Source organism: Bubalus kerabau, chromosome 5, assembly GCF_029407905.1.
Source record: "Bubalus kerabau isolate K-KA32 ecotype Philippines breed swamp buffalo chromosome 5, PCC_UOA_SB_1v2, whole genome shotgun sequence".
Lineage (NCBI taxonomy): Eukaryota > Metazoa > Chordata > Mammalia > Artiodactyla > Bovidae > Bubalus > Bubalus kerabau.
The window spans coordinates 72,800,040-72,822,908 of NC_073628.1; the positions used below are offsets into that span (position 1 = coordinate 72,800,040).

Below are 22,869 nucleotides of genomic sequence, written 5' to 3' on the forward strand. Positions count from 1 at the left end.
CTTCTCCAAAGTGTTAAATGTACTATGTGCAGTGGAATTAATATGAGCTCAAAAAACTAGTATAGGATAGACTATTTGGAAAAGCCAATTAAGGAGAAGGTAAAACCTTCGTGGTATCAAGAAAGATGGGTAGAACTCGGATAATTGAACATGAGGTTGATACAGCTGCGATGAAGATTCTGAAATGTTCTAAAATGGTGTAAGCATGGATTGTTTGGGGATGTTAAGTGCTATCTTATTAGAGGCCAGTAGTTTGTGTTGGAGAGGTGAAATGGTGACCAGAAGATAATTTCATATGTTATGTTGAGAAGTTTAGACTTAGTGTGATGGGCATGTTAGAAAGTAGTGTTTTAGGAAGTTTTATATGTAAGCGAATTAATTATTTGATTTTGTTGAGAGTTCTTGGAATAATCTTAACTCTGAAATGAAAGCAGAATTTTACAATGTTAGATGTTAATGAATATAATTGATGCAGCTATAGCTGTGCAACAACTTGTAAGTCATTAGCCAGCGGTTTAAAGCAAGTTAACTAACATTGACATTTCAAATCTTGTCCTCCCTTGTAATACCAGATACTTTTTAATTGCAGATTTAGTACCTCAAGACAAACACTTATGTGGATTCCAGATTCTTTTTTTTCCAGGTATTTCATATAATTCTTTAGTACTTTTAAAAAATAGAGTTATTTATTAAAACAATAAAAAATTCTCTTGCCTTAATATTTTTATTAGATAAAATCTTAACTCTTTGAATATTTAAGTTGTTGTTTACTTTGGAGATACAATGATTCATTTTTACTGGTCTTTGAGCTTTGAAAGAATTAGGGCATTTTATTCCTACTCAGATTTTAAAAACTAATCCTGTCTTAATGATTTTTAGTTTGCTGAGTGGAAGAATTTCAACACTTCGAGATGAAACTGGTGCTGTGAGTATAACAATGTTGATGTATATTTCTAAATTAGATCAAATAATGCTCTAATGTTTGGTCCTTATACTCTTAGAAGATAGGGGAACTACTCTTTTAATAATTACTAAATGAAATATATGTTCTTAGGTTTTTATTTCTTGTCATGAATTATTTCTGTAATTATAAATGAGAACTCAAAACAGAGAGTACTGCATATACTATTTTAAATAATCATTAGAAATTGTAGGATCTGAGCTTACATTGTCTAGAGGAAAACATTTCTTTTAATCAATAATTGAAACTAACAGTGAATGCTGCTGCTGCTGCTAAGTCGCTTCCGTCGTGTCCGACTCTGTGCGACCCCATAGACAGCAGCCCACCAGGCTCCCCCATCCCTGGGATTCTCCAGGCAAGAACACTGGAGTGGGTTGCCATTGCTACAGTAAATAGATAGGTGTAAACACGAAAACATTCTGATATTAGAGTGGTAAAATGTTGCAAATTTGTGAAGCTCTACAATTTTTTGTTCTGGAGAATAACCTTATGAACTTGTGCAGCAGTGGTGGAGTGACGGAAGTAAAGAATTACTAAGTTTCAGCACACGAAAAAGGATATCTGTATTTAAAAGGCAGTTTTAATATGCACAGTAGCAGGTCAAGTAATTGTGAAAAGCAAATAAGACTTTCAGTTTGGAGGCAGCAAAATGACCACAGGCGTTTCTTTGCTGTGGTGAGATTTGCAGATCAAATAAAGTAGCACGAGCAAATATGGCCATGTGAGGTTATAGAAATGACATCAGTAGTAAGACCCACAAATCTATGGTGTTTCTTCAACTTCAGGTTGATTCTAATAAAAAGCAAGAATGTATGAAGCCAGAAGAACCTCATTCACTGTATAGAACACTGTATATAATACTGATCATAGTATAAGGAGGTATATTTTTTGCTTCATTCTGCTGTCTGATTGACTTATATAAATCTTAAAAGGTATTCAGTTTTATAGTTAGAACTTTTGTAATTGGTTCAAAATAGTATTGGCATACATTCCTGTAAAGAGCTATCAATTATATATTTCCTATTTTCTAAACATTTTCCCCATAAGTATTTCGTGGTGGGTGGGTGCTCAGTTGCTTCAGCCATGTCCAACTCTGTGACCTTATTCTGTGGTACTTGTATTTGTTATTTAAAAAAAAATTTGTTCTTGTCACTTTTTCTTTCACCCCACCCTCAGTCCTTGAGAAAACAGATAGTGGTATGTGAAAGTGTACTTTTATAATACAATCAAGGGGGGACAATCAAGAAAAGCAAAACTGTCAAAACTGAAAAACAGTGTGAAAATGTTGTTCAGTTTTAACTTTTCTTGATTGCCCCATATATATTATAAAAGTACACAGTTGTTTTAGTGATTTGTTTAAGTCACAGATTATGTAAATCATAATCACTATCCCCAGTAATTACGGATCAGATGATATAAAAAGTATTATTTATGCATATTATTTTCAAAGTGTTAAATTCTAGAATATTTCAGATAAAAATTTTCCTTTTAGCGTCCCTTTGCCTAAAGATGTTAGTTGAATAGAAATAAGGGCTTCCCTGGTGGTCCAGTGATTAAGAATCCACCCACCAATACAGGAGACACGGTTGGATCCCTGATCTGGGAAGATTCCACATGTCACGGAGCGACTAAGCCCATGCACCGCAATTACTGAAGTCCGAGTGCCCTGGAGCCCATGCTCTAGAGAAGCATATACTAGTGAGAAGCCTGCACATCTCAGCCAGAGAGTAGGCACCGCTCATTTCAGCTAGAGAAAACCTGTGCATAGCAATGAAGACCCAGTGCTGCCAAAAATAAATAAATAGAAATTTAAAAAAATTAGAAATGAGAAAATGGACTAATTTGATACCATTTTTTCCCCTGCATATTAAAATATCAGTCTAATGATAGCTTTTCAGGGAGAGAAAAGACACCGTTTCTACTGTACATGTATACAGTATACAGTAGTGGTTATAACTGCATTTCCATTTTAGAAGCATTAATATTTAAGAGTATAATCAAGGAAATAGAGTTTTTACGTAATGCAGTAAGTGTTCTCTAAGTTAGTGTTACAGATGTTAAAGTTAAAAGTTTATAATTTGAAAATATAATTTGTAATTCTTTTATTTACAGATATTTATTGATAGAGATCCAGCAGCATTTGCACCCATTTTAAATTTTCTTCGGACAAAAGAACTAGACTTAAGGTAAGAAATGTATCTTTTTTTTTTTAAGCTTTTATTTCTTTACATATGTACTTTTGGCGGTGCCTCACAGCTTGCAGGATCTTAGTTCCCCTACCAGGGATTGATGGAGAAGGCAATGGCACTCCACTCCAGTACTCTTGCCTGGAAAATCCCATGGATGGAGGAGCCTAGTAGACTGTAGTCCATAGGGTCGCTAAGAGTCGGACACGACTGATCGACTTCACTTTCACTTTTCACTTTCATGCATTGGAGAAGGAAATGGCAACCCACTCCAGTGTTCTTGCCTGGAGAATCCCAGGGACGGGGGAGCCTGGTGGGCTGCCGTCTATGGGGTCGCACAGAGTCGGACAGGACTGAAGTGTCTTAGCAGCAGGGATTGAACCCTGGCTCCCTGCACTGGAAGTGGGGAGTCTGTTCACTGGACCACTAGGCAAGTCCCAAGAAATGTATCTTTTTAAAGTAAATTTTTGTTGGTAGGCATGGTTTTGGTCTTAGTTTATGAAGGAAAGTTTTTTTCCCTGCCTCAAGATTATTTTTGTTTAAAGTTCCCTCAGAATTTCTCTCATAGATACAGGCCACAATCATCTCTTAATGGATTACTCTCAAAGCTTCCTAGCCAGTTTCCCTGCCTTCAGTCTTATCCCTTCAATTCATTTTTCACACTGTAGCCAAAATTATATCCTGAAAATATAAATCTAATCTAGTTATTCAGTCAGTTCAGTTGCTCAGTCATGTTCAACTCTTTGCAACCCCATGAACTGCAACATGCCAGGCTTTCCTGTTCATCCACCAACACCCAGAGCTTGCTCAAACTCATGTCCATTGAGTCAGTGATGCCATCCAGCCGTCTCATCCTCTGTCATTCCCTTCTCTACTTGCCTTCAATTTTTCCCAGCATCAGGGTCTTTTCTAATGAGTCAGTTCTTTTTCGCATCAGGTGGGCAAAGTATTAGAGCTTCAGCATCAGTCCTTCCAATGAATATTCAGGACTGATTTCCTTTATGATCGACTGGTTTGATGTCCTTGCAGTCCAAAGGACTCTCAAGAGGCTTCTCCAACACCACAGTTCAAAATCTAGTTAGTTATTACTTTGCATAAAACTCTTATTTAATCAGCTGCTGGATTAATGGTGAAGGATTTTGAACTCCTGTTAATCTAGCCCCTGCTTAGTTTCTCTTGCTTGAACACTTTCAACCCTTTCTGCTCTTGGCTTGATCTTTCTGATGACTCTGCTGTGTCACCTAATTCAGACAGATGTTCAGAGCTTCCTGTGCTGCCGCACTCCAGAAGTCTTTCTTACATGAGATTCTAAAAGGGCTTGCATTGTTTCCTCTACACCTGCAGGATCAAGCACTATGCTTGATATATGGCCATACATTTTTTTGTATGACACATAGCCATGCAGTTTTACTTGACACAATTTAAACTATTTCTGAACTCTGCCATAGTCTGGATTCCTAGTAGGAAGCTACAATCTAATTTGTATTTTATTGTTGTTTTATTTTTTATATGCCTAATGAACTTTTACTAGGACCTATTAATACTTTTTTAGATACAGGTTTTAGAATTCTAAATATTTGTTTAAGCCACTTCTGTATAATATTACATAATTTTTTTTGACATATTCACTAGAATATGAGCTTCTTGAAAGCAAAGATTTTTTTTGTTTGGTTTGTTCCTTGCTGTGTTCAGAGTATTGTTTAAAAAAAAGCAAAAATTATGTATAGTAAACTGCTTAATGGATATTTATTAAATGAATAAAACAGTTTGGTGGGGCTTTTTGTTTATCTATTTTTTGGCCTGGGGTGGTAGGTGGGAAGTTTATTATTAACTGTTTACTTCTGGGGTAAAATTATTTTTAGCATTTGATGAAAATCTAAGTTTACTTCTTAGTCAGTGTCCTTCTGACTCATTTACAACTAAATTACCCATAAAAGACAGCAGTAGTTTAAATATCTGTATTCATTGCTTTTCTTACAACTTGCTTCTTTACGTCAGTTAATGGAAGTCTAGCAAACTTAAATTCTATGAGTAGTATCTTCTAAAAGAAGGTGGGAAGGAATTGATAAAAGAACACTATATTCTACTTCCATTTTTTATATAAAATTCTTCCATTGCCTTTATCACTCTGTATTTTTATCCTATTTATTTGTCCTCTCCAAAACTGTTATTTGTGTCCTGAGCTATTGTACTGTTAATAGAGGTAGTTTTGAAATAGAATAAGAAAGTTTTAACTTTTCTTATGTTAAACTAGTAACAACCACTTTCTCAAATAAAAGCAATTTAATATTTCCATCACATGTGTCTGTTAGGCCTATCAAATTTTTTTTTTTTAAGAGCAGTTTTATGTTTACAACAAAATTGAGAGGAAGGTACAGAGGTTTCCCATGTGCCCCCTGTTATCAACCTCCTACCTGAATGATACATTTTTTCTTTTTTTCAGTTGATGAACTTGCATTGACGTCATAAGCACCCAAAGTTCATAGTTTATCTTCAGTTCACTCTTGGTGTTGTACATTTTAGGAGTTAGCACAAACATATAATGACATGTGGAACTCTTTATAATACCATACACAGAACTTACACTGCCCTAAAAATTTTTCTTCTCTGCCTGTTGCTGTCTCCTCAAGCCACTGATCTTTCAAAAATGTGCATAATTTGACTTTTTCCTCAATGTCATAGTTGGATTCACATAATATGGAGCCTTTTCTGATTGGCTTCATTCACTTAGTAATATGCAATTAAATGTCTTTCATGTTACTTCTTTTTAGTGCTAATACTATTTCATTACCTGGATGCCAATTTGTTTTTCCATTCACTTACTGAAGAGAACATTTTAGTTGCTTCCAAGTCTTATCTGTTATAAATAAAGCCTCTATAAATATCCATGTGGAGGTTTTTGCATGGACATTAAGTTTTCAGCTCCTTAGGGTAAATGTCAAGGAGTACAGTTGCTGGATCGTATGGTAAGTTTTATAAGAAACCTGCAGACTGTTTTTGACAGTGACTGTCATTTTCCTTTTCCACTGGCAGTGAATTAGGGTTGCTATCGCTTCACATCCTTGACAGCATTTTGGGTTTTGGCCATAGTAATTGATGTGTGGTAGTGACTTGTTGTCTTAATTAACATTTGCTTAATGACATATGATGTGGAGCATCTTATTTCATATGTTTGCTGCCTGTATGGCTTTGGATGAGGTCTTTGGCCCATGTTTTGATTGGATTAGTTTCTTTATTGTTGAATTTTAAGAGTTCTCTGTATACGTGGGATGACACTCCCTTATCAAATCTGTCATTTGCAAATATTCTGTCTCATTTGGTGCCTTTTCATTTTCTTGACATTGTCTTCTGTAGAGCAGAATGTTTTAATTTTAATGAAATCTAGCTTGTTCTTATTCCTCTCATGGATTGTGTCTTTGGGTTGTATTTAAACAAGTATGACCACACCCAGTGTCATTTAGGTTTTCTCCTAAATGTTATCTTTTTTTTTTGGCATGCTGATGTCTGGTGGTTTCAGCACTATTTGCTTCTTTGTTATAGATCGGTTGACTGTATGTATGGGATTTATTTCTGGGCTTTCTGTTCTACTCCATGATTTGTTTCTTACCAGTACCACACTATCTTGGTTTTTCTAAGTTTACAGTTTTGGTGTTGTGAAATGGCAGTGCTCCAACTTTGTTCTTCTTCAGTATTATATTGGCTGTTTTGGCTCTTAGGCCTTTTCATGTAAACTTTAGAATCAACTTGTTGATATTGGTAAAATAATTTGCTACATTTTGATTGGAATTCATTGAATCAAATCAAGCAGGGAAGAACTGATGTCTTAACAGTACTGCATCTTCCTGTCCATGAACTAGAAATATCTCTCCATTTTTCTCATTCTTTGATTTTCAGCCATCAGCGTTTTGTAGTTTTCTTTCTTGTATTTTTTGTATATATATATATTGTGTGTCTGTGTGTGTATTTAGTTAGATTTGTACTTGACTACTTTTTAGGGGAGTATTAGTGTAAATAGTGTTGTTTCTAACTTCAAGTTTCTCTTGTTCACTGTTGGTATATTGAAAAGCAATAGACTTTGGTACATTAACATTATATGGTACAACCTTGGTTTACTTGCTTATTAACTCCAAGAGTTTTGGGTTCATTCCTTTGGATTTTCTATTTTGACAGTCATATCATCTGTGATCATCAGTTTTATATCTTTCTTCCCAATCTGTATGCCTTTTCTTTTCTTGTTTTATTGTGTTAATGAGGATTTTGGTATGAAGTTGAAAAGAGTGGTGACGGAATCTTTGTCTTGTAACCAGATGTTCAAAGTTCTCACATTAAATATGATGCTTGATATAGGATTTTTTTTTAAAGTCTCATCAAGTTGAAAAAATTCCCCTCAGTTCTTGGTTTACTGAGAGTTTTTATTATGAATAGGTGTTGGATTTTGTCAGATGTTTTCTTTGCACCTGTTGATGTGGTCATGTGAGTCTGTTGATGTGAAAGATTACATTAATTGACTTCAGAATATTTAAACAGCTTTCTTACCTGAGATAAATCCTGCTTGGTTGTGGTATATATTTCTTTTTAGACATTGTTGGATTTGGTTTGCTGATATTTTGTTGAGAATTATTGTGTCTATGTTCATGAGTGATACTGGTCTATAATTTTCTTGTAATGCATTTTTCTGGTTTTGGTGTTAAAGTAATGTGGGCCTTGCCCTATAAAATAAATTAGGTTTCTCTCTGCTTCTTTCTCTGAGATTGTGGATAATTGGTATAATTTCTTCCTTAAGTATTTGGTAGCATTCACCAGTGAATCCTGGGCCTAGTGCTTTCTGTTTTGGAGGTTATTATTGATCTGTTTTTTTTTTTTTTTTTTAATACGTATAGACTGAGGTAGTTTCTTTTTGGTGTGAGTTTTAGTAGATCATGTATTTCAAGGAATTGTCCATTTCATTTGGGTTCTCAAATTTGCAGGCACAGAGTTGTTCACAGTATTCCTTTATTATCATTTTAATTTTCATGGAATCCTTAGTGATGCCCCCTCTTCTTTCTGCCCAGGCAGTGTTTTTAAAATAAGGACAATTGTAACTGAAACCTAAAATGAATGCTTTTAAACTCTTAAGTTTCCTTTTTTTTTTTTTACTTCTTATTTTCTTATTACTTAATTGTAACATCTCTATCTGGATAACATAGCCGTTCTTAAGGCTGATCTTTTTTCCCCGCTACTTTATGTTTTGTTTTTGGTTTTGGTTTTTGATGAGAGGAGTCATGCTGATTGTTACATACAAGCACTGTGGTAGGCACTGCGTGACGTATACAGACATGGATCAGAGGTGGATCATGCTTGCAGGGAGCTTGTAGATTAATTGGGGAGGTTAGAATATGTATAGAAATTACAGTCAGAAGCAATTAATACCATATAAATGATTTCTGCTCTTGTTCGCCTCTTAGATACTTATAATTACTTGTATTAACCCTGTAAAGCCCTCATCTCTAATTTAGTCATCCAGTTCATCTATATATGAGTGGTTTTTTCATAAGAAAAAGTTCATGGTGGTGTGCAGTTTTGTTTATACTTCTTCAAATGATTAAGGATCTTAGGGACAAGTAAGTTTTAAAACCCATGATTTTGTTCATGTTAAGAGCCTAATACTTTTTCTGCTTCAGATGATCATCCAGGCTGCCATTGTTAATGATTTACATCATTAATTTGTTTCTTTGTAGGGGAGTGAGTATTAATGTTCTCCGACATGAAGCTGAATTTTATGGAATCACTCCACTAGGTATGTATCTTTACTATTTTTTATTTATGATTCGACCCTTTGAGCACTCAACTTGCCCAAATGAAGTGTGTTTTATATCAGGTCCTAATTATTGATGGACTAGGCAGTGCTTGCTTTTTGTGGATTTTCATAGAAAAAAGATATTGTCAGCTGATTTAACTTAAACATTTTCCCTTTTCTTTCCTTATCCTCTTTAACTAGAGAAAATAAGTGGAGTACTATTTTTCTGTTTGCATGTACTCTTGACAAGTTTGCTTTGAAATGTTTTTAGTAAGAAGGCTTCTCTTATGTGAAGAGCTGGAGCGTTCATCTTGCGGCAGTGTCCTTTTCCATGGTTACTTGCCTCCACCAGGTACTTCTGCTTTTTCATTGAGTTGTTCAAGTCTTTTTATCATTACGTTAAGTACAAATGTGTGAACAGGAAAATCTGTTTCTTGATTATCTCATTTGTAAATCTACTAGAAAAGATGAGAACTTTAATTTAACAGAAGTTAGGTCAGACTATAAGGTAGGGTAGGAGTTTGCCAAACTTTTTCTGTAGAGGGCCAGTTAGGCTTGTGAGCTAGAAGATCTCTGTGGCAGTTAACTGAACTCCACTGTAAACACTGCAGAAATGGGTGGGTGTGACGGTGTCTAATACAACTTTACTTACGTAAACAGCCATCGGACTGGACTTGGCTTTGGTCAGATTTGCTGATTCCTGTGTTTGAGAACTGGTTGTCCATCTCCTTTGTGGAACCCTGGGAGCTTTGCAGAGATTTGTCAGTGTATAGGGGAGAGGAGGGTGAGGTGCATGCCATTTCTGCCCCTCTTCAGTTAGTACAGTTCGATCTGTGCCTGTGTTGTAGCAGGGTTTTGAACAAGAGTTCATTTCAAAATGATTTCAAAAAGGCTCCTCTGCCAAATAAGGGATGCTTAGAAGTATAGGGCAATTCAGCTCTAAAGCTGAATAAAATTTAAATTAGTAAAAAAAGTTTAAAAATTTAAACTTAATAAAGTTTAAAGTTAAAATGTAAACTTAATAGAATAGTACCTATCTCATAGTAACTGTTCCGTAAATGTAAAGAGTTAGTGACAGAATGAATGAATTAGTGGTGATTGATTTGGTATTATACATATGATAAATCTCAGTCTTACTTATTAACTATATAACATGGAAAATATCAGAAATCTTTTTTAAAAATTTCATCTTATTTGTTATGGTACTTATTTGCGGTAAATCACTATAAGATAAATTTCAGCTATAATGTTTAGTTTTTTTGTTTTTTAGGCATAAGAACATATGAAATTTTCAAATTTTGGTAGGTGAACTTAAAACAATTTATCTTCTTTGCTTTCATAGGTATTCCTAGTCGTAAAATAAACAACACTACTAGATCCTCAGCTGATTCTAGAAATGGACTAAATTTTACAGAAGGTGAAGCTCGAGGAAATGGTACTCAGCCTGTTCTTTCTGGAACTGGAGAAGAAACTGTTAGGCTAGGTAAGCATAGCTTACATAAATAAAAAAAGCAAAGTAGGTACATTTTTAGCTCTAGATATTGAGTAATTATTTTTAAAGTTGTAGCTTTTGCTGTATCTCTTTCGATCTCCCGTTTATATCTTGAAAAGTCTCACCTAATATTTTTATTTAAAAAGCTTGTGATTTTCTGTTTGCTGTAAACCTTTAGAATAGAGGTTGACAAACTTTTTCTGGGCCAGATGATGGACATAGTGGGTTTCATGAGCCTGAAGGTCTCTGTTGGAACTGCTCCTTTCTCTTTGTAGCGCACAAGCAGCTTTGATGTGTGGACAGATGTGCTTGGCTGTGTTCCAACAAAGCTTTCTTTCTCAAAATAGGCAGAGGACTGAAATTGGCCTCTTGGCCATAGTTTGCAAACCCCTTTTTTAGAACACAAAAAACATTTCTTTTTCTAATGTCAACAGGATTTCCTGTGGATCCACGAAAGGTGCTAATAGTAGCTGGCCACCACAACTGGATCGTAGCTGCGTATGCCCATTTTGCTGTGTGTTACAGGTATTATATAATTAATAACGGTTTGCTTTTTACTTTGGGGAGTATTTTTTAATAGCTGCAATTTTATGCTTATAGATTTAAGAGCTTAATTTTAGTCATCAGATTTTTTTTCCTTCTGATTTTGCCTCCTGATTAAATTCAGGTTACTTTTATTTTTACAACTAATTTCATAAATACTGATAGCCTCAGTATATTTAAATATTGCCCATACAGTATAAACTGTGAAATAAATGAGATATATTAAAGTTACACCTTCTTGCTTAGTGTATCCAGCTTCCAAGTCATTTAACTGTTGTGTTAAATGAGGCAGGCTTGTCTGTAATGATTAAATATTGTACTCTTAGAGAAGAATAAGATTCTACATTGGTCATGAGTACTGTACACTTGGGAGTGAGGTAGTTAAGCAGGACCATTGTGAACAGAAGTGATGTAGTTTAGTATCTAATGTGCAAGGTAGTTTTGTTTTATCTACTTCTTGCATTCTCAGAAACCAGCGGGAACAAGGAAAAGTATATACTAGGGATTTCTCTTTTTTATTTGGCTGAAAGGTAGGATTCTTAGTTCAGAATTACTGTATGAAGTGAGAATTGTTGATGACAGGGGAACGGTGGTGGTGTTCAGTCACCAAGTCGTGTACTACTCTTTGCAACCCCATGGACTGCAGCATGCCAGGCTTCCCTGTCCATTACCAGCTCCCGGAGATTGCTCAAACTCATGAGTTGGTGATAACATCCAACCGTCTCATATTCTGTCATCCCCTTCTCCTTCCTTCAGTCTTTCCCAGCATCAGGGTCTTTTCCAATGAGTCAGTTCTTCACATCAGGTGACCAAAGTATTGGAGCTTCAGCATCAATCCTTCCAATGAATATTTAGGACTGATTTCCTTTAGGATTGACTGGTTTGATCTCCTTGCAGACCAAGGGACTCTCAATAGTCTTCTCCAACACCATGGTTCAAAAGCATCAATTCTTTGGTGCTCAGCTTTCTTTACGGTCCAACTCTCAAATCCGTACATGACTACTGGAAAAACCATACCTTGGATTAAATGGACCTTTGTCGGCAGAGTGATGTCTCTGCTTTTTAATATGCTGTCTAGGTTTGTCATCGCTTTCCTTCCAAGGAGCAAACATCTTTTAATCTCATGGCTGCAGTCACAGTTCTCAGTCATTTCGGAACCCGGACGAAGAGAATCTGCCCATATTTTCACTTTTCCCCCTTCTATTTGCCATGAAGTGATGGGACCAGATGCCATGATGTTAGTTTTTTGAATGTTGAGTTTTAAGCTTTTTCACTGTCCTCTTTCACCTTCATCAAGATGCTCCTTAGTTACTCTTCACTTTCTGCCACTGAAGTGGGATCATCTGCATATCTGCAGAGGTTGTTGGTATTTCTCCTGGCAATCTTGATTCCAGTCTGGTATTTCACACAATGTGCTCTGCATAGAAGTTAAATACACAGTATGACATTATATGGCCTTGATGCACTCCTTTCCCAGTTTGGAACCAGTCCGTTGTTCCATGTCCAGTTCTGTTGCTTCTGGACCCATACACAGGTTTCTCAGGGGAAAGGTAAGGTTGTCTAATATTCCCAACTCTTTAAGAATTTTCCACAGTTTTTTTTTATCCACACAGTTAGAGGCTTCCAAGTAGTCAGTGAAGCAGTAGGTATTTTTTGGAGTTTGCTAGTTTTCTCTCTGATCCAACAAATATTGGCAATTTGATTTCTGGTTCCTCTGCCTTCTCTAAATCCAGCTTGTACATCTGAAATTTCTCAATTCTTGTACTGCTGAAGACTAGCTTGAAGGATTTTGAGCATAATGAGCTCAAAATGCTAGCATATGGAGTGAGTGCAATTGTATGGTAGTTTTCAACATTCTTTGACATTTCCCTTCTATGGGACTGGAATGAAAACTGACCTTTGCTAGTCCTGTGGTCATGCGGAGTTTTCCAAATACGCTGGCATTGAGTGCAGCACTTTAACAGCATCGTCTCTTAGGATTTTAAATAGCTCAGCTGGAATTCTGTCGCCTGCACTTGGTGCTTTGTGGTAATTCTTCCTAAGAGCCACTTGACTTCATGTTCCAGGATGTCTGCCGCTGGGTGAGTTACCACACCATTGTGATTGTCCAAGTCATTAAGACTGTTCTGTGTAGTTCTATGTATTGCCACCTCTTCTTAATTTCTTCTGCTTCTCTTAGGTCCTTACTGTTTCTGTCCTTTATCACGCCCATCCTTGTATGAAATGTTCTCTGGATACCTCCAGTTTTCTTGAAGAGATCTCTAGTCTTTCCCCTTCTATTGTTTTCCTCTATTTCTTTTCATTGTTCAGTCAAGAAGGCCTTATCTCTTCTTGCTATTCTCTGTAACTCTGCATTCAGTTGGGTATATCTTTATGCTTCTCCCTTGCCTTTCCCTTCTTTTCTTTCCTTAGTATTTGTAAGCCTCCTCAGACAACCGCTTTGCCTTCTTGCTTTTCTTGCTCTTAGGGATGGCTTTGGTCCTTGCCTCCTATACAGCATTACAAACCTCTGTCCATAGTTCTTTGGGCATTTTGTCTGCATTGTCATGCTTCACTTTTATATTTTTTTTCTTGCTCAGTTTACCACGTTACTTGAATTATTGAAAGAGTATTTGTAGATTATTACCCTTTTGGAATTTATATTCTTCTTTAGATTTTTAAAAATATAACTGTGTTTGTTTATTTATCTGGGCTGTGCTGGGTCTTCATTCCTGTGCTTGCTTTTCTCTAACTGTGGTGAGTGCGGGCTGCTCCCTGCTTGTGGCGCACTGACTTCTCCATGCCAGTGGCTTCTCTTGCTTCAGAACCCAGGCTCCAGGCTGAGCAGGCTTCCGTGGCTGCAGCCCATGGGCTTACTAGTTGTGGCACAGGGGCTTAATTGCTCCATTCTGTGTGAGATCTTCCCAAATCAGCGATCAAATCTATTTCTCCTGCTTGGGCCAGGGGGTTCTTTACCACCAAGCCACCAGGGAAGCCCTCCACTTTAGAGTTTTAATGCATGTAAAATTTACTTTTTGTATAAGATAATAGATTTGGGAATCTATTTTCTTCCACACTAGTGGCTAATTATGTTCTGCTTATTACATAAACCATCCTTTCTCATTGAATTTGAAAACCTTCATCTTGCTTTATATTTATTTTTATATCAGTTCAGTTCAGTTCAGTCGCTCAGTCGTGTCCGACTCTTTGCGACCCCATGAATCGCAGCACGCCAGGCCTCCCTGTCCATCACCAACTCCCGGAGTTTACTCAAACTCACATCCATCGAGTTGGTGATGCCATCCAGGCATCTCATCCTCTGTCGTCCCCTTTTCCTCCTGCCCCCAATCCCTCCCAGCATCAGAGTCTTTTCCAATGAGTCAACTCTTCGCATGAGGTGGCCAAAGTACTGGAGTTTCAGCTTCAGCATCATTCTCTCCAAAGAAATCCCAGGGCTGATCTCCTTTAGAATGGACTGGTTGGATCTCCTTGCAGTCCAAGGGACTCTCAAGAGTCTTCTCCAACACCACAGTTCAAAAGCATCAATTCTTCGGCACTCAGCTGTCTTCACAGTCCAACTCTCACATCCATACATGACCACTGGAAAAACCATAGCCTTGACTAGATGGACCTTTGTTGGCAAAGTAATGTCTCTGCTTTTCAATGTGCTATCTAGGTCGGTCATAACTTTTCTTCCAAGGAATAAGCGTCTTTTAATTTCATGGCTGCAGTCACTATCTGCAGTGATTTTGGAGCCCCCAAAAATAAAGTCTGACACTGTTTCCACTGTTTTCCCATCTATTTGCCATAAAGTGATGGGACCAGATGCCATGATCTTAGTTTTCTGAATGTTGAGCTTTAAGCCAACTTTTTCACTCTCCTCTTTCACTTTAATCAAGAGGCTTTTTAGTTCCTCTTCACTTTCTGCCATAAGGGTATACTTGCATCTAATTTCAAACTTTTTCCCCCCTATTGTTGGACACTTGGCTATTGATGCTGCTGTGAGCATGGGAGTGCAGAACTTTTCAAGCTAGTGTTTCTGTTTTCTTTGAATATATTCCCAGAATTGAAATTGCATTATCATAGGGTAGGTTTGTACTTAATTTTTTTGAGCAAACACCATATTGTTTTCCATAGTGGCTATACCAATTTACAGTCCCTCCAACAGTGACAAAGTTTCCCTTTTCTCCACTTCCACACCAGCATTTATTGTCGTTTTTTCAGAATTTTTATTTTGTTTTGAAATACAGCTAATTGACAATGTTGTGATAGTTTCGCGTGGACAGCAAAGAGATTCAGCCATGCATACATGTATCCATCTCTTGTCTTTTCATGATGGCCATTGCAACAGGTATGAAGTGATACCTTACTGTGGTTGTAATTTGCATTTCCCTATTGACAATTGATGCAGAGGATCTTTTCTTGTACATTGGCTGTTTCTATATCTTCTTTGGGAAAATGTCTATTCAAGTCTTTGGCCCATTTTTTAGTTGGATTATTTGTTTTTTTGCTGTTGAGTTGTTTGAGTTCTTTATATATTTGCATATTGACACCTTATCAGATATATGGTTTGCAAATATTTTTTCCTATTCCATTGGTTGCTTTTTTCACTTTGATAGTTTCTTTTTCTGTGCAGATGCTTTTTACTGTGATCTAGTCCCATTTGTTTATTTCTGATTTTATGTGCTTTATGTGTGATTTTGAAAACAGTCATTATCATGACTCATGTCAAGGAGCTTTTTCCCTATGTTTTCTTCTAGGAGCCTCATGGTTTTAGGTCTTCAATCAATTTTGAGTTTATTTTAGTGAGTAGTATAAAGTGAAAGTGAAAGTGTTAGTCACTTAGTTGTGTCTGACTTTTTGCGACCCCATGAACTGTAGCCTGCCAGGCTTCTCTGTCCATAGGATTTCCCAGGCAAGAATACTGGAGTGGTTTACCATTCCCTTCTCCAGGGGAACTTCTGACCTGGGGATTGAACCTGCATCACTTACATTGCAGATTCTATACTATCTGAGCCGCTAGGGAAGCCAGTAAGGGTCAAATTTAATTCTTTTCTGTTTAAATATCCAATTTTCCAGGTACCATTTATTGAAGAAGCTCCCTTTTCTTCATTTAGTATTCTTGGCTACCTTATCAAACATTAGTTGACTATATATGCTTGGACTTATTTCTGGGCTCTTAAACCTGTTCCATAGGCCTATTTGTGTGTGGATCTTCTTAATCATTCCTTTCATTAGCTGGTGAGAATTTGAAATAGGAGATTGGAGGATTTTTGTGTGTTGTGTTAGATGGAAGAGAAATAAGATGAAATATTCTTATGTGTTAAAGAGAAAAACTTGTGTATGTGTTTGGCTTCATAATTTAACCTTTGAGAGGTAGAATCAGCTTCCTTTCTGATTAGCCTGGTAGTGAGGTGTTGGAAAGGAAACAGTGAAAGTTATATTGAGAAAAGTCCAGTAGAAAACAAGCAATGAGGGATTTTGTGCTGATATATAGTGTTAAAAAAAAAAAAGAACTTAGGCAACACATGTTGCCTAACACACGTAGCTCCTCCACCTGGACCTTTAGGAAAGAATCATTGTGTGCTTGTATTTCTGCCTTCCTGTGGTACCCTCCCCAAACCACATTTGTGTTTTTAGTTGCAGAGTCTCCTTAACAACCTCTAGAACCCTTTTTCTGTCTGGAGTCCATCTCTTGAAGAAAAATAGGCAAAGGGAAATCTGACTGAGTCTGGTTTGGCAAAACATTTCAGCACTGAGCAGAAATTATGTATTTGGGAGTTGGAAAAGGAATGGGGAAATGTGGGAAGAAGGGAGAGCTCTTCAAAATAAGATGACTCAACTCTAGAGGCTCCTGATTATTAAATATTGGGAAAACATCCAGTTCCATAAAAATAGCTTCTGAATATTGAGAAATGAATTGGACTTTCCAGTTAGGAACTTATTCAGCTGTTATTTTATGCCAGGCATATAACCCTGAAGTCTCTTGTATACATGTTCTCATTTAATTATCACAACAACCTGTGGCATGAATCTCATCATCCCTATTTTACTAATGAGGAAACCAAGTTGGAGAAATTCCCTAGATCATCCTGGGGAAAGAAATGACAGAATTCTCAACTCTCTCCATCCCAGTGCTTCTCATGTCTCGGGCACATAGTAGATTCCTGAGAATGCATCAGAATAAACACCGTGTTCCTGGTCTCTGGTATAAGTGAGTAGTGTTAGTTTTGACAACATTAGTAATTCTTTGATTCCGTGGGACGGGCAGTGGGCTGGGCTCAGTCTGAGAGCTACCCCTCCTCACTTTGTGGTTTCTCCTCCTAAGGGAGTGGAGTGGTGTGGAAGCAACTAACAAATTAACTGAACAACGAAGTTTTGGCTGAGGAGGAGTATAAAATGAAAATAATGTAGGTGCCTTGGTGTATTAGTTTCTTCCTGCTGCTATAACAAATTACCATACATTTAGTATGAAAAAACAATACAATTTTTCATCACTTGGTTCTGGAGTTCAGAAAACTCCAAATTGGATCTTGCTGAGCTAAAGTCAAGATATTGGCAGGTCTGTGTTCCTTCTGGAGGCTCCAGCAAGTTTCTTTGTCCTTCCCAACTTCTAAAGGCCATCTGAGGCCTTTAATCACGTTTCCTTTTTTACATTTCAAAACCAGCAGTGCAGCATCTTCAGATCTCTTCCTTGTCCCCCACTCGTCTACCTCTGCTTATGAGGACCTCAGTATTACATTCTAGGCACCTGGATAGTCCCTCCATCTCTTTAACTTAATCACATCTGCAAAGCCCCTTTGCCATGTAAGATAACACTTTTACCATTTTCAGGAATTTAGATGAGGACATGTTTGGGGAGCCATTATTCTGCCTAGCACACTTGGTGAGGAGTTTCATAGTTCAGATAGAAAGGACAGACGTGAACTTGGAGGCAAATATTACTCTTCCAGTGTGGATTTTAGTTGCTATAAGGCTCCTATCGAGACAGGGAAGAAAGTGAAAGTGAAGTTGCTCAGTCGTGTCCAACTGTTTGCGACCCCACGGACTGTAGCCTACCGGACTCCTCAGTCCATGGAATTTTCCAGGCAAGAATCCTGGAGTGGGTAGCCATTCCCTTCTCCAAGGGATCTTCCCATCCCAGGGATCACCGAGGTCTCCCACATTGCAGGCAGACACTCTACCATCTGAGCCACCTGGGAAGCCATCGAGGAAGGACTTTTATGAGTTTTAAACTGGAGTATACAGTTGATTTACAATGTTGTGTTAGATTTAGGTGTATGGCAAAGTGATTCAGTCATAAATATACATATATCCATTCTTTTTTAGATTCTTTTCACATGTAGGTCTTTGCAGAATACTGAGTAGATTTCCCTGTGCTTTACAGTAGATCCTTGTTAATTATCTATTTTATATGTAGCAGTGTGTATATGTTAAACTCCTAATTTATCTCTGCACCCTGCATTTCCCCTTTGGTAACCATAAGTTTGTTTTCAAAGTCTGTGAGTCTGTTTCTGTTTTGTAATGAGTTTGTTTGTATCTTTTTTTAAAAATTCTATATATGTGATATATGATATTTGTCTTTGTTTTACTTCAGTTAGTATGATTATCTCTAGGTACATCTGTGTTGCTGCTACTGGCCTTATTTCATTTTTTTTAATGCCCGAGTAATATTCCATTCTATATATGTACCACATCTGCTGCAAATGAACATTGAGGTGGATATATCTTTTCAAAGTATGGTTTTCTTCAGATACATGCCTAGACGTGGAATTGGTGAATCCTATGGTAGTACGACATTTAGGTTTTTAAGGAATCTCCATACTGTTCTCTGTGCAATATACCAATTTATATTCCCACCAACAAATGTAGGAGAGTTCCCTTTTTTCCACATCTTCTCCAGCATTTATTGTTTGTAGATTTTTTGATGATGGCTATTCTGACTAGTGTGAGGTGATAACTCATTGTAGTTTTTGCATTTCTCTAGTAATTAATGATGTTGAGCCTCTTTTCACGGGTCTCTTGGTCATCTGTGTGTCTCTTTGGAGAAATGTTTGTTTAGACCACCCACCCATTTTTTGATTGCTTTTTTTTTAATATTGAGCTACATGAGTTGTTTGTATATGTGGAGATTAATCCCTTATCAATGTCTTTGTTTGCATATATTCTCTCATTCTGTGGGGTTTTTTGTTTTGTGGATGGTTTCCATTGCTGTGCAAAAGCTTTTAAGTTTAATTTGGCTTCCCTGTGGCTCAGATGGTGTAAAATCTGCCTGAAATGCTGCAACTCTGGTTCTATACCTGGGTCGGGAAGATCTCCTGGAGAAGGAAATGTCAAACCACCCCAGTATTCTTTCCTGGAGAATTTCATGGATAGAGAAGCCTGGCAGGCTGCAGTCCTTGGGGTCCCAAAGAGTAGGACATGACTGAGCGACTAACACACACAGACAGGTCCCATGTATTGCTTTTTAATTGCTGTAGGAGGTGATTCAAAAAAGATCTTGCTGCAATGCATATCACAGTATACTGCCTATGTTTTCATCTAAGACTTTCATAGGATCTGGTCTTACATTTAGGTTTTTAATCCATTTTGAGTTTATTTTTTATAATTTTATGTATTTATTTATGACCGTGATGGGTCTTCGTTGCTGTACAGACTTTTCTCTAGTTGCTGCAAGTGGGGCCTACTCTCTAGCTTCAGTGCACAGGCTTCTCACTGTGGTGGCATCTCTTTGTTGCAGAGAGTAGTCTACAGGGCATGTGGGCTTCAGTAGCTGTAGCATGTGGACTCAGTAGTAGTTATAGCTCCCGGGCTCTAGCGCACAGGCTCAACAGTTGGGACACATAGACCAAGTTGTTCTGCGCCATGTGGGGTCTTCCCGGATCAAGGATCAAATCTGTGTCTCCTGCATTGGCAGGCGGATTCTTTACCAGTAAGCCACCAAGGAAGCCCGATCCATTTTGAGTTTGTTTGTGATACTAGAAAATGTTCTAATTTCATTCTGTTGTAGGTAACTGTCTAGTTTTCCCAGCACCATTTATTAAAGAGACTGTCTTTTCTCCCTGACCATCACCAACTCCTGGAGCTTGCTCAAACTCATTTCCATCTAGTCAGTGATGCCATCCAACCAATCTCATCCTCTGTCGTCCCCTTCTCCTCTCACCCTCAGTCTTTCCCAGCATCAGGGTCTTTTCCAAGGAGTCAGTTCATATCAGGTGGCCAAAGTATTGGAGTTTCAGCTTCAACATCAGTCCTTCCAATGAATATTTAGGACTGATTTCCTTTAAGGATTGCCTGGTTGGATCTCCTTGCAGGCCAAGGGACTCTCAAGAGTCTTCTCCAACACCACAGTTCAAAGCATCAATTCTTTGGTGCTCAGCTTTCTTTATAGTCCAACTCTCACATCCATACATGACCACTCGAAAAACCATAGCTTTGACCAGATGGACCTTTGTTGCAAAGTGTTGTCTCTGCTTTTTAATATGCTGTCTAGGTTGGTCATAACTTTCCTTCCAAGGAACAAGTGTCTTTTAATTTCATGGCTGCAGTCATCATCTGCAGTGATTCTGGAACCCCAAAAAATGAAGTGTATCACTATTTCCATTGTTTCCCCATCTATTTGCCATGAAGTGATGGGACTGGATGACATGATCTTAGTTTTTTCAATGTTGAGTTTTAAGAGAACTTTTTCACTCTCCTCTTTCACTTTCATCAAGGAGCTCTTTAGTTCTTCACTTTCTGCCATAAGGGTGGTATCATCTGTGTATCTGACATATTGTTATTTCCCCTGGCAATCTTGATTCCAGCTTGTGCTTCATCCAGCCCAGAGTTTTTCATGATGTACTCTGCATATAAGTTAAATAAGCAGGGTGACAATATACAGCCTTGACATGCTCCTTTCCTAATTTGGAACCAGTCTGTTGTTTCATGTCTGGTTCTAATTGTTCCATCTTGACAATTTCTCATACAGATTTCTCAGGAGGCAGTTAAGGTGGTCTGGTATTCCCATCTGTTTAAGAATTTTCCACAATTTTTTGTGATCCACACAGTCAAAGGCTTTGGCATAGTCAATAAAGCAGAAGTAGGTGTTTTTCTGGAACTCGCTTGCTTTTTTGATGATCCAGCAGATGTTGGCAATTTGATATCTGGTTCCTCTGCCTTTTCTAAATCCAGCTTGAACATCTGGAAGTTCACGGTTCACAGACTGTTGAAGCCTGGTTTCATCATTCGTGATACTGCTTTGTAATTTTCTTTTTGTGTGTTACTTTTGTCTGGTTTTAGTATTAGGGTGATGGTGGCCCCATAGAATGTGTTTGTGAGTATTCCTTTCTCTGCAGTTTTTGGGAATGATTTTAGACAGATTGGTAATAACGTAATAACTTTTCTCTAAATGTTTGATAGAATTTACCTGTGAAGCCATCTGGTCCTGGACTTTTGTTTGTTGGAAGTTTTTAAATTTCAGTTTCAGTGTTTGTGATTGGTCTGTTCATATTTTTCATTTCTTTCTGGTTTAGCCTTGGAAGGTGGTGCCTTTCTAAGAACTTAAACATTTCTTCTAGTTTTATTGGCATATAGTTGCTTCTGGTAGTCCATTATCCTTTGTATTTCTGTGCAGTCCCTTGTAACATTTTCATTTCTCATTTTATCCATTTGAGCTCTCTTTTTTGCTTGAGTCTGGCTAAAGGTTTATCAATTTTATCTTCTCAAAGAATCAGCTTTTAGTTTCATTGATCCTTTCTATTGTTTTGTCTCTGTTTCATTCATTTCTGCTGATATTTATGATTTCTTTTCTTCCAGTAATTTTGGGTTTTGTTTTCTTCTTTCTTTAGTTGTTTAGGTGTAAGGTTATGGTGTGTATTTGAGATTTTCTTGTTTTCTGAGGTAAGATTGTATTGCTGGAAGCTTCTCTCTTAAAAGTGCTTTTCTGTGTCCTGTAGGTTTCAGATTGTTGTGTTTTTGTTATCATTCGTTTCTAGGTACGTTTTGATTTCCTCTTTGATTTCTTCAGTGATTCATTTAGCCTCTATTTTTTTTTAACAGCTTTTTGTTTGTAATTAATTTCTAATCTCATAGCATTGGTCAAAATGATGCTTGATAGGATTTAAATTTCCTTAAATTTACCAAAGCTTTCTTTATGGCCTGCTTGTGATCTGTCCTGGAAAATCTTCTATGTGCACTTGAGAAAAATGTGTATTCTGCTGCTTTTGGATGGAGTGTTCTATAAATATCTTTTAAAGAACATCTAGTCTAATGATCTAATGTGTCATGTAAGACCTGTGTTTCCTTACTAATTTTCTGTCTGATGACCTGTCCATTGATACAGTTGGGGTGGTAAAGTTTTCCTATTACTGTGTTACTGTTAATTTCTCCTTTCATGGCTGTTAACATTTGCTTTATTTATTGAGTTGCTCCTATATTGGGTGCATATATATTTACACTTGTATCTTCTTGGTTTGATCCTTTGTTCATTATGTAGTGTCCTTCTTTATCTCTTGTAACAGTCTTTATTTTAGTCTATTTTGTCTGATATGAGTACTACTCTGCAGCTTTCTTTTGATTGCCATTTTCATTGAAAACCCTTTTCCATTTCACTTTCAGTCTGTTTGTGTCACTGGATACGAAGTGGAACTCTTATAAACAGCACACATATATATAGGTCTTTTTTTTTTTTTAATCCATTCTGGGAGTCTATGCCATTTGGTTGAAGCATTTAGTCCATTTACATTTAAGGTAATTATCTGTACATATGTTTTTATTGGACTTTCCTGCTGGCTCAGTGATAAAGAATCTGCCTGCCAGTGCAGGAGACATGGGTACGATCCCTGGATCAGGAAGATACCCTGGAGAAGGAAATGGCAATTCATTCCAGAATTCCTGCCTGGGAAATCTCATGGACAGAGGAGCCTAGCAGGCTATAGGCCATGTGGTCGCA

The 22,869-nt window shown here is 37.3% G+C and overlaps 1 protein-coding gene across 10 annotated transcripts in view; it reads left to right on the top strand.

Annotated features, from left to right (window-relative positions):
* Positions 1–22,869, top strand: part of KCTD3 (potassium channel tetramerization domain containing 3) — a 72,774-nt gene that overhangs the window by 6,473 nt on the left and 43,432 nt on the right. For all 10 annotated transcript variants that reach the window (XM_055581879.1, XM_055581877.1, XM_055581878.1 and 7 more), the window contains 7 exons: positions 590–643; positions 880–925; positions 3,074–3,147; positions 8,865–8,923; positions 9,195–9,275; positions 10,266–10,406; positions 10,850–10,940. In XM_055581879.1, coding sequence (XP_055437854.1) covers positions 590–643; positions 880–925; positions 3,074–3,147; positions 8,865–8,923; positions 9,195–9,275; positions 10,266–10,406; positions 10,850–10,940 — 546 coding nt within the window. The remainder of the gene's footprint in view (positions 1–589; positions 644–879; positions 926–3,073; positions 3,148–8,864; positions 8,924–9,194; positions 9,276–10,265; positions 10,407–10,849; positions 10,941–22,869) is intronic.